Consider the following 16,009-nt stretch of genomic DNA (forward strand, 5'->3'; position numbering starts at 1 on the left):
ACTAGGCCATAAAGAGGGCTTCTGTCTCTGGTGTAGGCCATTCAGTTCAAAGACAACGCCATCTATTTTATCAGAGTGTGTTCACCATAAGAACTGTGTGTGGTAAATGTGGACTTGATGCCTTGCAAAAGCTTCATATTTGGTGGGGGGAGCCTTGCCTGTAAGCATCTGGCAGTTAACCAACGTTGGTTCAAGCAAGCTTGACCTCTGATGTGGACACTGAATGTCGAAATTGGTTCCCGAGGTTTCTTGCGCGACGGAAACAATGTTGCTGACATTCCGCACAGCTATGAAGGCAGTGATACTGATGGGATGCGTAAAATTACCTTAACTTCTGTTTAGTTAAATTTTTGTCCGTGTCGCTTACGAGGGGAGATGGTTTTTTTTGCGCTCACCACGACGCAGGCGTTGACGCACGTTCTGGCTGATTTGGCCTTTTGTTTAATAACCTGTCGTTGACGCCCCCGATGTCCAACTTCTAACATGCTGTGTCAACCCATACGATTTGACTCCGTATTCTTGTGCAGGTCAAATTGAGTTTTCATGTCCATACTGCGTACAGTCGTTTCAACACGGGCAACAACCAAAAAAGCGTCTGTTTGTTTGTGTTTCTCCCTTGTGATGGGACTTTGTAGGATGAACGCTGAGATGTATAAGGGGCACGGGGTGACCAATAGGGTCTGAATTGGTCTGTGATAAGGTAGGCGCTGATAAGGGGTTGACAGGTATGGTCTCAAACCTTGCCCAATTCAAGGAACGTATAACACGTAGCCTTTCGCGACCAATATCATCCATAATACAGGTTTTTTTGGGGGGGGGGTTAAATCGCGTAAATATATAAATGTTGTGTCATTCAACCCGCCACCACCCGACACAGCCAATTAGTAAGGTTTGTCACGTAAACGGAACGTGCCCATTCGTTACTAGTACAGCACACCGGTGTGTTGGAGAGCAAATAGGCGCTCTGTGTGATTAGCGTAGGCGAGTGAGTTGTGGATATAGCGGCTTGGGATACCTGCAACCGCTGTTGGGCCATCCCTTAGGTCGACTCGGCCTTAAATGGGCGCGCACGAGTGTGATGGTGCGACCGCATCACAACGATCTTAGCACTGGCACGGCAGACAACCAGAGGCTCACGTGGTGGAGATGGATTGAGCGAGCGAATCAATTTTGCGATTCATCAATCGGCCACAGCCTGTAATTGGAGAGAGATTAGTGGCTCTCAGAGTGGTGGGGTAAGGGGAGTTGTGGTGAGACCCAGCACAGCCATCAACACTGCAACGCCACCATGGGTTGTGGTCGGCTGAAGGCAGCGGTGGTGTCTGTGTTAGTCTGGGTGGTGAGTGAGTGTGTTCGTCTGGGTGGTGTGTGTGTGTTAGTCTGGGTGGTGTGTGTGTGTTCGTCTGGGTCATTTCTCTTTTGTGGGTCTTTAACCACTAACGTCGCCACCCACTGGATGCTGTTGGTACTCACAATGCCCATCCAGAATGCAGAGCGAAATCTTCCTCCATCACGTGCTACTACCCACGACGTCTCACTTCATCACTCGTTCCGAATGCAGTGAGATATTTTAGCCACAGGCTAAAGGCCCCGATCAAATTGATTATAAAATAAGGCTGGAGTCACCTTGGAGTCGGTTGGAGCCTCGGAAAACGATCTTCGCAAATGTATGTTTTATGCACAGACTAAATAAACCCAGCACCTCGTAATGGGGTTAAATAAAAAAATATATAGTTGGTGTTAAGTAAAAAATGGGGTTAAGTAAAAAATATATTGAAATGCTTAGCTCTCTTGAGCTATCTTCAGTTTTTTCATTTTTTTTTTCAGTTTCATTTATTGGGATTTACCCTGTGAGCCCATTCGGCTCTTGATTTGGGTTCAACCGTAACAAACATTAAAATTAGAAGATACACCTGAAATTCATTGTACACAAATCTAAACATCACGTACGTAAAAATAAAATCCTACAGAAAAAGCACAACCCGTCCATGCTGCGTACAAAAGTGCAACAAAAATTCCATTTCGATGTTTGATCCCAATAACAATCATAATACAATACAGATAAAAAAAATTAAGTATGAATCTATACTAAATAAAAAAAATCGGGCCAAACCACGCCCCTCTAAAACTTACTAAAACAATGCTATATAAACAACGTAACAGTTTTCCCAATAAATGTGATTAAAAGTTTACAATAGCGACACACACAACACACATCACTAAACCCAGCATCCTTCGCTAGCTGCATAAGTCAATCCATAACAGCCGGATAAACAATAGCAGTAGCAGCGCACTATAATAAAAATACATAATAAGTTCATACGTCGGTCATCTATAGCTATATTTTTGATTTCAGGCCATAGGATAGCAGTGGCAGCTATGGTTGTGTGACTCCTTTAGATCATTTTTGAGTGATTTTCTTTTTGGTAACGATCCAAGCTGGAGTTTATTTGCGATAGCATTCCAGACCCTGGGGGCATCTATAGCAAAATCCCTTTCTCCAGTATGTGTACGGCAATTAGGAATGCGACCTCCGTATCCTTCTAGCTGGACTTGGAGGTGCTCAGGATCTCGCCGCAGTTTTTCTGCAGGGTGGCATCCGCTGGGTGTCATCCACGTTCCACTTTCAGCAGGAGCTGCTCCTGCCGACTGTGTGCCCGCCGCCTTTTGCGACGGATAGGCAGAGGGGAGGGGGCTTACATTTACGTGATCTGCGAAAGAAAGCATCATAGCTCTTCGGATCCCTCCATGATAAACAAAAGATTCTGATACTGATGTGGCAAGTCTCCTGAAGGACAGCTGACCGGCGCAAGTCTCGCGAGCTTTTCGTCGCGTGTGGTGAAGCAGTTTGGGAGAATTGCAGCCTCGTGTGGCTCGAATTTCTGACCGGTTCAGAGCCTGCATCACCCCTTGCTACGAGTTGTGACCCGAAGGCTTGAGGGGGCGGCACCACTCCACCAGGGCAGTGGCGACCTTCCTGGTCCAGGGCCATATGCCGGGCGGCTACGTGGAAGTGTGGGGGGGCCCGTGCCTTCACCAGGCACTGCAGGCTGGATACTCTGGCCTCCTCGAATGCTTACTTTGGGAGTGCCGCCTTGTTCGATGGCCGTGTCCCCTCCTCCAGGTTGCCAGCGGTGGTAGTCGCCGACGTTGTCAATGACGATATCGTCCAGTCGGCGGCGATGTTGAGGGTTAGTTGTGCTTTTGACAGTGCATACATTATCAGAGTTATGTTTTTTGTTTGCATTATGACTGCAGGTATTGTGGTCTATGCAAACATGACTCCTTGTAAAAAAGGTGTCAGTTTTGTTGCCAGATAGAAGGGTAAAAAACCAATTATCGTAGAAAAAAAATGTTTACCTGGGGTGAAAAACTTGGCTTTGATGGTCGACATCGTCGGCCGCTAAAATCCCACCTGTCCATGTGTGTGGCCGACCGGCCGGCCAATTGGTCGGCCTCTCGCGCTAGGACTGTTGGAGGGTTGTATTAGTAGGTTTTTACCCTTTAAACTGGTACGAAAACTGACACCTTTATACAAGGCATCACGTTTGCAATAACTGCAACACAAGCATTTAAAATGCAAAAAAAAGAAACAACTCTGATGATGATAATGATATACACTGTCCTTGACGTTGATTGGTCCACACCCGAGACAGCTTTTCTTAGAGCCTAGTCTCCATTGGTGTTGGATCAGATGACGCCAAAAGGCGTACAACTCAAAAACAGCGCACTATCAGAGTATTGAGAGCTCGGGGTAAGCATTTACACTATGAGACCTCCTTTACCAGTGGCAAAATATAGGTGTCATATATGTATAAAGGTGTCAGTTTTGTACCAGTTTAAAGGGTAAAAACCTACTACTATATTTTGCCACTGGTAAAGGAGGTCTCATAGTGTGTTGGAGGGTTCTCATCGGATTTACTTTTGAAGGTTCGATGACCAATTTTCCAGAAGTGTGCTAAGTGTGGTTGAGCCTGGCTCGGCCGCCACGGTGGCGAGATGTTAACTACCTCGCCTGGTATACAGGAGGTCGTCGTGGGTTAAATCCCGACCCTGACTCCTGTATATTTATAGTTTGCCTGTTCGTTCTCCCCGGCGTTGCGTGGATTTTTATCCGGGTCATCCGGGGTTTCCCCTCCAAATTTAGCAACATACGTTTAGATAATGTAGCCGCTCTACATTTCCACACGATAAGCCACTTGGTTGTGCTATTGTTTGTGGTCAGGTGGCTTGTGAAAAAAGAGTTTTATGGTAGCTCAGTGGACCTTTTACCTGGTTAATAAAAAGTTCAAATAGGGCGCTTCACCGGTCGGGTACCGCTCTGCACAGGTCTCGCGTTGTGTTTCGTTCTCGGGCCTGGCCGATGGCATTTCGTATCCTCATGCTTGTTGTGGAGCGCAAACAATGATCGCCTCGTTACGTTTTCAGGCGTCCAACCTCCCCCTCTCCTTTCCCTTTTTCCGCTCTCAAATCTGTGCCTGCTGTTGGTCGGGGGTGGGCAGAGGTCGCAAACGGGTTTTGATTCCTTACCCGTACCCAGCCGCACCAGGGTCGCAAACGGGTACCCGTACCTGGCCGTACCCGTACCCTACCCGTACCCGGCCGGGTACGGGTAGGGTACGGGTATCGGGTACCTGATTGCGACCTCTGGGATGAAGCCATGTTGCAGGCGCGGGTGGGTTCATTCTAGGAACTTGAATTGTGAGAAGAGACAAGACGTTGGGAAATGAGTGACAAACAGTTACTCACCAGTGACTCACGGTCTACCCGTACCCGTACCCGGCCGCACCAGGGTCGCAAACGGGTACCCGTACCCGGCCGGGTACGGGTAGCCGGGTATCGGGTAGGGTACGGGTATCGGGTACCCGGTTGCGACCTCTAGGGGTGGGTGTCGGAGTGGAGGTCTTTGTTGTTGGCTCCCGCAGCCTGCCGTTGTGCATCCTGGACAGGCCCTGCGGGGAGTTTGAAAGTGTTGCTCATCCCAACATCGTCCAGTGGATGGCGACGCCGACCATCAAAATGAACCCGAGCTTAGCATAGGCGCGCTGTGTGTATGAGCGTGGGCGAGTGAGTTGTGGGTGGGTGTGTTTGTGGACGGGCTAGTGAGTGTGTGTGCGTGTCTGTGCCAATGCAGGTACTGCTGGTGAGCAGTAGCCGGTACCCGGACAAGTGGATCGTGCCGGGCGGCGGCATGGAGCCCGAAGAGGAGGCGAGCGTGGCAGCCATGCGGGAGGTCTACGAGGAGGCACGCAGAGACACGGCGGAGACACGGCGGAGACACGGCGGAGACACGGGGGAGACACGGGGGAGGCACGGGGGAGGCACGGGGGAGACACGGTGGAGACACGGGGGAGAAGGCACGGGGGAGAAGGCACGGGGGAGGCACGGGGGAGGCACGGGGTAGACACGGGGGAGGCACGGGGGAGACACGGGGGAGACACGGGGGAGACGGGGGAAGACACGGGGGAGACGGGGGGAGACGGGGGAAGACACGGGGGAGACACTGGGAAGACACGGGGTAGACACGGGGGAGACGGGGGAAGACACGGGGGAGACACGGGGGAGACACGGGGGAGACACTGGGAAGACACGGGGTAGACACGGGGGAGACGGGGGGAGACGGGGGAAGACACGGGGGAGACACTGGGAAGACACGGGGTAGACACGGGGGAGACGGGGGAAGACACGGGGGAGACACGGGGGAGACACGGGGGAGGCACGGGGGGAGACACGGGGGTGACACGGGGGAGGCACGGGGAAGGCACACGGAAGACAGGGGAAGACACAGACGGGGGGGAGAAGGCACGGGGTAGGCACGGGGAGACGTGTGGGAGACGTGTGGGAGACGTGTGGGAGACGATGTGGAGATACTGGGAGACACGGGGAGAACCTCACCTCCCCTCACACACATGTCCCCCGTGTAGCCGAAACAGACTATTGGGGCAAGTGCTGTTAGCGAGCACCTATGAAGGCCAGAACGGCACACGAGGGGTAGGTGGCCAGCACCACGCTCGGTCGCCTTTGTCTCCCCAGTGCTGATGTTTACACACCACACCAGTTATTAATTTAAGATTCAGTCGACCTAGGGGAGGCCCAGGACTGGTTCACATATTTGCTACTTTTATTGGTTGTCGACTGCGCAACAGCTTCATGATCTAGTGGAAGGTGGAGAGTGTTGGGAGCGAGGTGGTGGTGGGGGGGGGGTGGCATCGGTGGCTAGGATGGCGTCTCGACCTTCATAAATCTGCGATGTGGTTTGTGTGGCTTTAATTCCAGGCTGGAGTGAAGGGAGACCTTGGGCGGTTACTGGGAGTGTTTGAGGTGAGTCCTTATTGCAATATCTGTGGGGGCAAAAAGAGCCATCGGATTCCTCCAGTGTAAATGCATGTTCTGGTTCTGATTAATAATGTTTTATTTGGATACAGCGGCAGCGTCAAATAGCCGTGGAAGTGCTCAGTTTGCTCACGGGGCGGCGGGATACCACGAACAACGAGCGGGGAGGGCAGCCAGAAGTGGCGCCAACAATTTCCCCACCCCTGTGGTCGTCCTACCCTTGCTCGTCTTGCAGAGGTCGCAACCGGGTACCCGATCCCGTTTGCGACCTCTGTCGTCTTGCCACCTCCGTTAATGAGTACTTGTACCTGTGCGGGGAAACCGGAGTACCTGGACAAACCCCACAGGCATTCAAGGGGGGACGGGCCGGTGTGGGGGGGGGGGTAATGCTCAATCTGCGTGCACACGGCAATGAATCCGCTTGCTGTGCTGTCATGAGCCAGGAGGTGGCGACCTCAATGCGCAGAGGGTAGGAGACGTGCACGAACGCGCGCGCGCGCGCGTGTGTGTGTGTGTGTGCGTGTGTGTGATCCACCAACCTTTGCTGCCTCCACCGCGCTGGGCTACAGGCCACGTACGACACGGCCACCGGCTTGAGAGCCGGCGCTGTTGTCGGTGGTTCTCTCAGCGGGTCAACCCCATCATCGCGTGACGCTTTCGGACGCGCGTCAGCGGCCGTCTGGAACGCCCTTCCTTCCGATATTAGGAAGCCATTGGAGCTATGCACTTTAAAATCTCTATTGAAAACTCATTTCTTTGGAACTGCTGTTGTTTAGTTTCTTGTCCATCCCCCGCACCTCCGATTAGCACGGTTGGCTACGTACAATGCGAAAGAAGTTCAACATACGTACATACATAGACTCACACAGAGACCGATAGACTCACACAGAGACCCATAGACTCACACAAAGACCCATACACCCACGCAGAGACCCATAGACTCACACAGAGACCCATACACCCACGCAGAGACCCATAGACTCACACAGAGACCCATAGACTCACACAGAGACCCATAGACTCACACAAAGACCCATACACCCACGCAGAGACCCATAGACTCACACAGAGACCCATACACCCACGCAGAGACCCATAGACTCACACAGAGACCCATACACCCACGCAGAGACCCATAGACTCACACAGAGACCCATACACCCACGCAGAGACCCATAGACTCACACAGAGACCCATAGACTCACACAGAGACCCATAGACTCACACAGAGACGCATAGACTCACACAGAGACCCAAAGTTTGTTGGCTTTCCTCGCACCTCCGGTTAGAATGTTTGGCTACGTACAGTGCGAAAGAAAGTTCAACATACGGTACATACAGCCGTTTTGGAATGGGGGGCTGTCAATCAAGGCCACTGCTCCCCGTGCCACTTGTCTTTTCTGTTTTCTGTGTTTAAAAAGTTCACGTTCACGCCTCGCCGCGTTCACCCATCACACTGCAGGACACAAAAATGACAAAGATCCCCCAAGTAGCCTTAATAGACGTTTGGGGAAATTGCTGTTAACGAGCACCTATGAAGGCCGCCGCAGCACACAAGCATGCTTTAAGCCCCTCACCTGCTCGCTCACCCGCTCGCTCACCAGCGCGATCATTCGCCCACCCACTTGCCAAACTGCAGGTCACCTCGCTTCTTTTTCCCAAGTTCGTGCAACACCCTTGCTCAATGCAAGACACACATTAACTCCACCTACAACAGCAGCACTGAGCACTATCTCTGACAACCTCGATAACGCTCTGTGTTGCTCTTTACTTGACATTCCGCGCCTTCGGTTCTGTGCTCGGCGCAACCGTGATTTAGAAAGTCTCCGTCGGTGCGCGCGTCTCTCGCCAAAACCCAAACCGTAGAACCAGGAGCGCAAGCACCGCACCTACGTGTACATCCTGATCGTCACGGAGATCCTGGAGGACTGGGAGGACTCCGTGAACATCGGTAAGGAAACGCACGCTCCGTCAGCCGCCGCCGCCGCCACCGCAGCCGCCGGTAAGAACCCTCGCTCGGCGCGCTCTCTCCTACCTCCGGACTTGGACGAGCCACCAACGTGCTCTCGGCTGCCCCCTCCACCTGCTCTGCTGGGGCTGCCTTTCTCGGGCGGCCTCGGCCTCCACCTGATCTGCTCGGGGCTCCCTCAAGCAACCTCCCTCAGGCTGCCCCTCACGGCCTGCGTCTCTCTTGCGCTGCCTCTCTCTTGGGCTGCCCCTCACGGCCTGCCCCTCTCTTGGGCTGCCCCTCTCTTGGGCTGCCCCTCTCTTGGGCTGCCCCTCTCTTGGGCTGCCCCTCTCTTGGGCTGCCCCTCTCTTGGGCTGCCCCTCACGGCCTTGCCCCTCTCTTGGGCTGCCCCTCTCTTGGGTTGCCTTTCTCTTGGGCTGCCCCTCTCTTGGGCTGCCCCTCTCTTGGGCTGCCCCTCTCTTGCGCTGCCTCTCTCTTGGGCTGCCCCTCACGGCCTGCCCCTCTCTTGGGCTGCCCCTCTCTTGCGCTGCCTCTCTCTTGGGCTGCCCCTCTCTTGCGCTGCCTCTCTCTTGGGCTGCCCCTCACGGCCTGCCCCTCTCTTGGGTTGCCTCTCTCTCGGGCTGCCCCTCTCTTGCGCTGCCTCTCTCTTGGGTTGCCTCTCTCTTGGGCTGCCTCTCTCGACCTGCCTCTCTCGGCCTGCCCCTCTAGGGCAGGGGTGGCCAACCTGTAACAGACCAACAGCCAAAAAAGCACCCACGAGTTCTGCAAAGAGCCGAGTGTATATATATTTATATATATATGTGAGTGTATATATAGACAGTTTTTGGCACATCACGGGACACATTCACCATTCTTTGCTGCGACTGTGACCGTGTGTTCTACGTCATGCCCCTTTGATAGTCGCATGTGGTGGATTAAAAAGCCACACGCGGCTTGGGCGGCACCCGTTGGCCACCGCTACTCTGGGGTCCTCTCTCCTCTCTCTCCATTCGCCGCGTTTTGTCTATTTTAGTCGCGTATTTACAAACTGTATGAGCAAACTTAACGCGCTTTCCTTTCACTGAACATTGCGGATGAAAAAAGAAAACGTGTTTTATTTGAAACATTTCACCTGGAAGATTCCTTGAGATTGGAACAGCTCGCTTCCAAGGGTGGCCAGGCTGTCAAGTGACACGCAAACACATACAGGCACATACACGTCGAGGCAACAACAGCGCTTGTGCCAGGCTAGGTGCACTTGAAGCCAGGTGGAGTGTTCAAGGCTCATTGACGTGCAGCGCTCTAACCGCTACACTACCGCTCCCCATACACGAAGGTGCATGCAGACGGACACACAGAGACACATGCGGGGCACACATTCAGACACATAGAGACACGTATTATTATCAATCCTGTAAATGAGACACTGAATGTCAGAAACGGGTCCAGAGTTGAACGAATGCCGTTGAAATGTACTCCCAGAAGGCCGTGTGGCCGATGGGATTGTGTAAACAAAACATACTTGTATTTTTTACATCAAGGCACATGTCGGAAATGTAGGAATCATCTGTTTATTTATGTTACTATAACAGTGAATCATTAGAGGTAAATAAATCAGCTGCGCCATGCATGAGCGCACGCAGTTCTAAATGTTTTACTTGCACCGCGTGGAACCGAGTCGAACGTCCGCGATTGGAGCGGTAACGCGGCCCAGAGAGGCGGGGGGGTGGAGCCCGTTTGCCCGCTTGTTGAATCAGTTCGTGGTCCGAATTGGAATTTTAAAGCAGCCTCCATATAAAACAATATGGTCTATGGTACACAAGGACAACCCTGGTTATTACTGCCGGGTGTATTTACCCATAATTACCGCACGCTGTCCGCTTCGCAGTGGTCCTCAAACATCCCGCGGCGTCATTCCAACCGAGTAGGCCGTCGCGTGCCCGGCGTCGCAGTCCACATTTGTCTCATTCAAAGAATGAAATCGCAGGCCGCAGATCTTACAGAATCATAATGCAGTAAAACCTTGGATTGCGAGTCTCTTGGTCTGCGAGTGCTTTGCAAGACGAGCAATTTTTTAAAATAAATAATAATTTGATAAACGAGCGAGGTCTTGCAGCACGAGTAGTACGTGTTTACGCTTTGTCCGCCGAGCGTCACGTGATCACAACTGATATACGAGTGCTTTGATATTCGAGTGCTTTGGATTACAAACACGTTTCCGGAACGAATTATGCTCACAATCCAAGGTTTTACTGTATTTATTTATACTGCAGGAGGAATCCGATGAGCTGATAAGGTATTTTTCGCAGTTGTCCAATAGGGACGGGTAAGAACGTTGCAACAATAAACAATACAAAAAGCATGATGGTGCAAAGTATAAGAAAGGTAAACAAATCACCCAACCACGTACAAATGAAACTAAATCATCCCCATCCTACCAGGCAAAGCCCACTGAGGTATTAACTTATGTTTCAGAAGCGAGCTGGCCGCAAATGATAGCTCAACAAAGTGGCCCATCATTTGGACATTTATAGCACCAAAATAATCTAAATAAGCTCCACATTCAATAGCAATCGTCACCCGTTACTGGCAGACTGATGCACGGGAACAGCTGCCACGGTGGGGGGGGGGGGGTTCTCCGAATACTTGAGATGTGATGTGAGCTGGTTTGAGTTGCTGAGCCATTCAAGCCCCATGTGCATGCATATGAATATTATATTGTTTATTAACAATTGTGAAATGTCATCTCACTCATTCATCTATCCGCCTTTGTGTATTCATTCATTCTAACCCCATGTTCGCTCCCCCTTTCCTTCCCCATGGCCTGCCCTCAACTACTGCCACCTACTACCACCTACTACCAACTACCCATGCCACCTACGACCTACTACCACCACTTAACAACTACTACCGGCAACTACCAACTCCCTGCACCTCCAACTACCACCTACCTTGTGCCACTTACCAATCACCCACCCCCACCACCTACCACCAATCCCTGGTATTCAATCGCTGCTGCCACCTACTCCTGGCCTTGCGCTTTCGGCTTGCCCAATGCCTCCCCTTCCCCCGTACCACCTCCTCCGTCCACTCCACCCACCCCCACCGATCCCGTCCCGACCACAACCCCCCCCCCCCCACCAATCCCATCCCGACCACAACCCCCCCCCCCCACCGATCCCATCCCGACCACAACCCCCCCCCCCACCAATCCCATCCCGACCACAACCCCCCCCCCACCAATCCCATCCCGACCACAACCCCCCCCCCCCACCAATCCCATCCCGACCACAACCCCCCCCCCCCACCAATCCCATCCCGACCACAACCCCCCCCCCCACCAATCCCATCCCGACCACAACCCCCCCCCCCACCAATCCCATCCCGACCACAACCCCCCCCCCCCACCAATCCCATCCCGACCACAACCCCCCCCCCCCACCAATCCCATCCCGACCACAACCCCCCCCCCCACCAATCCCATCCCGACCACAACCCCCCCCCCCCACCAATCCCATCCCGACCACGGCCCCCCCCCCCCACCAATCCCTTCCCGACCACAACCCCCCCCCCCACAAATCCCATCCCAACCACAACCCCCCCCCCCCCCACCAATCCCATCCCAACCACAACCCCCCCCCCCCACCAATCCCATCCCGACCACGGCCCCCGCGTGTGCCCTGCGTAGGCCGCAAGCGGGGCTGGTTCTCCGTGGACGCGGCCATCGAGTGTCTGCAGGGTCACAAGCCCGTGCAGGCCTCGTACCTGCAGAAGCACAAGCAGGGCGGCCCAGCAGGGGAGGACAGCGCCGCCACCGTTAACAACGGCGCCACCCCCCACCACCCCCGTCGTCGCCGCAGCAGCAGCAACCGAAGACAAGGCCGCCACCCACCCCATCGCTAGCACGCCCGACGTCAGATGATAGCGGCGATGAGCGCGAGCATCTTTAACAGCGACGGAGATTGAGCGAGGCGGGGGGGAGGAAATGGATGATTGCGGAGGTGACGACGGTGCCGGTGTGAATTGTGCAGGCACGCGTTGTCACTTGCGATGTTAATGTTCGTCGTGCGATAACAAAGAAACTAAACGGTGACGCGGAGATGAGATCATTATCAGCAGCTCGGGACAGGAGAAACGTTCAATTGTATTTTATAATGTGATGTACAGAGGCTTGCATGGATGTTGCCAGTATTGAATTTGCACAGGCGTTGTTATTATTTTTATTTGTCATATTTCTTGTCTTTATTTTTATGAATTTGCGTTTCCCGTCGTTTTATTTTTAGAGAGTGGTTTTTAATTTCTATTGTCGAAGTTACTGCTGCTGTTTCACCGCATGAAGAAGTTAATTATCCTAAGCCATACTCTTGGGTTTTGTGATTTTATTTAATTTTCTCTCCAAATGTCAATTTTACGCAATTTTATTTTTTCTCTGCACAAAGCAACAGAAGTATCTCACTCCATGATCCACTCACTCCAGTTGTGTGGGACTCCATGCCGGGATTTTCAACTTCCCTGAAAAAAAAAGTTAACTTATCAGTATATAGGTGAAATGTTGTTAAGCGCCCGTGTAATATAACACTACTAAAAAAATGTGTTTAAACATTTACGCGCAACACTCGTTCTTACGACAAAAAAAAACTAGTTACGAACATTTTATATCGAAGTGTTTAGACTGCAGTTGCTGCTGACGACTAATTGCATCGTCGGATAAAGAGTTGTCGTCACCGGCGAATAAGCGGCGTTCCTAAGCGCGCCCACTTGAGATGAGGCGAGGGTTCAGTGTGGGATGAAACGAGGGTTCTGTAGCAAAGCAATCGGGAGATGGCGAATTCCACATCGCACGAGAAGAGACGTGCTGATGTAGACGTCATTGGGCAGTGAAGATCACTGACGCGGCAGCAGCGGCGGCAGCAGTAGCAGCAGTGGCAGCAGCGACAGTGGCAGCAGCAGCGGCAGCGGCAGCAGCGGCGGCAGCAGCGGCGGCAGCAGCAGCGGCAGCGGCAGCAGCGGCAGCAGCAGCAGCAGCGGCAGCAGCAGCGGCGGCAGCAGCGGCGGCAGCAGCAGCGGCAGCGGCAGCAGCAGCAGCGGCAGCGGCAGCAACAGCGGCGGCAGCGGCAGCAGCAGCGGCAGCAGCAGCAGCGGCAGCGGCAGCAACAGCGGCGGCAGCGGCAGCAGCAGCGGCATTAGCAGCAGTAGCGGCAGCGGCAGCAGCAGGGCTCGGCTCGTGTCAAGTTGTACGCGGGCAGCCTCAAGGTTGACGTCCCTCGTGAATGTGTCACACGTTCTTTAAACGCGCTTTATGTGTTTATTAAAACGTGAAGTTCAACTTAAGAAGTCCGATAGTTTTTACTGAATAACCCTCTTAACCCATATCTATCCCTCCACGTGAAGAAAAAAAAAAGTATTTTTGTTTTCTTTTTACACATCCCGTCATCCACAAAGTGCGTTATTCCAGCAGTGTTCAGCAAAACGCCGGGAAGATTTCAACATTCGGGCATCTCGGCGGCAGATTAAGTCTTGCTTTGATCCAATGCCGGTGACCTGCCGGATGTTTGTTGGCACGGAGCCTCTCTGCTCGACATGGGTTCTATGTGGACGCAAAGCTACAGGATAGATGACTCGCCAACAACCCTGGTGCATAAGGCAGCTGTTTAACGTGCGTGCACTTGCTTAACGACACGCGTGTTAAACACGCGTCCACACCACGGAGATCGGTTCGTGCAACTTTGGTTGCATGCAACTTAAATCGCCTCCGCAACTGGTTTACTCGGCGGTAGCTCGTCCCTCGAGCGACGATACTTACAGCACGTGCTGCAACATTGGCAATCTGGTCGTTACAATCCTGCCTTCGTGATTGGTCATCGTGATCCTGATGCGGGGTGGGGCTAACCGGGAAAGGGGCGGGGCTCTGATGTGAAGGGGCGTGTTTCTGGCGAAATGGGCAACTACTTTCTCAGACGTTGGACAAAGCAGTTGCAGGCGGATTGAGTTGCGCGCCGATTTAAGAGCTTGCTGGCCGTGCAATCGATTGCGAGGAATTGCCGATGGGATGGTTGCCTCACCAACAGAAGAGGCAGGGCTGTGTATCTGTCGCCATGACGCCGGTGACCGTGCGGAGGGTTGGATGTGTGAAGAACGCCGATCGCCGATGGCAGCGTATGGGCAGCGTGAGCCCGGCACGCTTTGCGGCAGGCATTAGGCCACCGGAACAAATGGAGACATTCTTAAATAAAAAAAGCACTTTTGAAGAAGGTTGTTTCATTGATTTATTCGTGTAAAGGTGGTTGTGAGTGTATGTATGTTAAATTTCAATTTAAAGCTTTCGTGACTGCAGGGATTCATCTTCTTGGTTCTTTCGGTAAAGTCACGTAGAATGGAAATAATAAAACGAAAACATAATAAAATATTATTATTTTATTTTTATTATATTATTGTTTTATTTTTATTATTTTATTATTTCCATTCTACGTGACTTTACCGAAATAACCAAGAAGATGTATGTATGTTGAACTTCTTTCGCGCCGTACGTAGTGATCAGCGGTCGTGTCGTGGGTTAGCGCGCTGCGCTACGAACCTGGCGACACGAGTTCGATTCCTGCTCATGGCCAACATCAGTGACGATTATCTGAACCAGCCCTGGGCCTCCCCTAGGTCGACTCAGCCTCAAATGAGTACCTGGTGCGGTGTGTAAAAACATCGGCGCTAGGGAGACAAGTGGCCGGGCGTGGTGCTGGCCACCCACCCCCTCGTGCGCCGTGCCGGCCATCATAGATGCTCGTAAACAGCACTTGCCCCAAGAGTCTGTTAAGGCTATACGGGGGATCTTTGTATGTATGTTGAATTTCTTTCGCACCGTACGTAGTAGCCAACCGTGCTAATTGGAGGCGCTAATCGAGTGCCTGAGTGATTGGCAGAGTGTACGTTGTAGTGAGGTTCTGGAAGGGCTACGGAGCTGCCGAGTATTTGCTTGTGCCTTGCAATATCTGGGTGTGTTGTGGGTCGTGACAGCCCGGACGCGGTTGATGATCGAGACTGGCGACCGAGTGGCGAACCAGCGGAGGGAACCCGCCAGAGAATTCCACGGCCACCGTGGAGACGGAGCGATGGAATCAGCTTTTGTGTGCAAATGCTAAATCGAGTGTTGCATCACGGGTTGGCGAGGGCCTTTGTGAGGCCTTCATCCAGCAGTGGCTCAATCATGGCCGATTCGTTCATTCAATTATTTTATTTGGTAAAGACTCGCCACCCCCTCCCAGCCCCCCACTAAAGAGGGCTAAGGGGACGATCTGCGCAGTGCGTATTATTTCCCCCTACCTAAATATGTATGTAGGCTTATACCATAGTCAATTACATTTAATTACAAAGTCATGACTGGGGGAGAGTGGAGGGGGGGGACTTTGGCGAGGGTGGATCACGAAGCGCGCCGTGACGGTGGTTTCTCTCATCATGGGCACGAAATATTTCCACATTTACGACGCCGAATTTGTGGGCACTTTGGGTAAAAATAAACATTTGAAAAGAAATATATATATCTTAACTCATCATTTAGCGTCTCGATCTGAGATAAATTTTTTGTGGCCCGAGAAACGAAACCCTGGAATAAATCATAGCTCGCGAGAGAGACGCAAAGCGGAGAAGAATAACGATTCGAGCCAGCGTTGGTAGACACGTGCTTGGACTCATATTCTAAAGTTTTTTTCGGTAAAGTCACGTAGGTAAAAAATTAAA

General features: G+C 52.4%; 1 protein-coding gene across 3 annotated transcripts in view; it reads left to right on the forward strand.

Annotated features, from left to right (window-relative positions):
* LOC144732793 (diphosphoinositol polyphosphate phosphohydrolase 1-like) overlaps positions 1 to 14,532 on the forward strand; it is a 43,933-nt gene extending 29,401 nt beyond the window's left edge. Inside the window, exons 2-5 of one of the 3 annotated variants that reach the window (XM_078614388.1) lie at positions 5,135 to 5,245; positions 6,277 to 6,321; positions 8,200 to 8,335; positions 11,970 to 14,532. In XM_078614388.1, coding sequence (XP_078470514.1) covers positions 5,135 to 5,245; positions 6,277 to 6,321; positions 8,200 to 8,335; positions 11,970 to 12,184 — 507 coding nt within the window. In that variant the 3' untranslated portion in view covers positions 12,185 to 14,532. The remainder of the gene's footprint in view (positions 1 to 5,134; positions 5,246 to 6,276; positions 6,322 to 8,199; positions 8,336 to 11,969) is intronic. The other 2 variants (XM_078614390.1, XM_078614389.1) reach the window with 2 other exon arrangements.
* Positions 14,533 to 16,009: the final 1,477 nt, after the last annotated feature.

The sequence above is a fragment of the Lampetra planeri genome, chromosome 44 (genome assembly GCF_965212315.1).
Source record: "Lampetra planeri chromosome 44, kcLamPlan1.2.h2, whole genome shotgun sequence".
Classification (NCBI taxonomy): domain Eukaryota; kingdom Metazoa; phylum Chordata; class Hyperoartia; order Petromyzontiformes; family Petromyzontidae; genus Lampetra; species Lampetra planeri.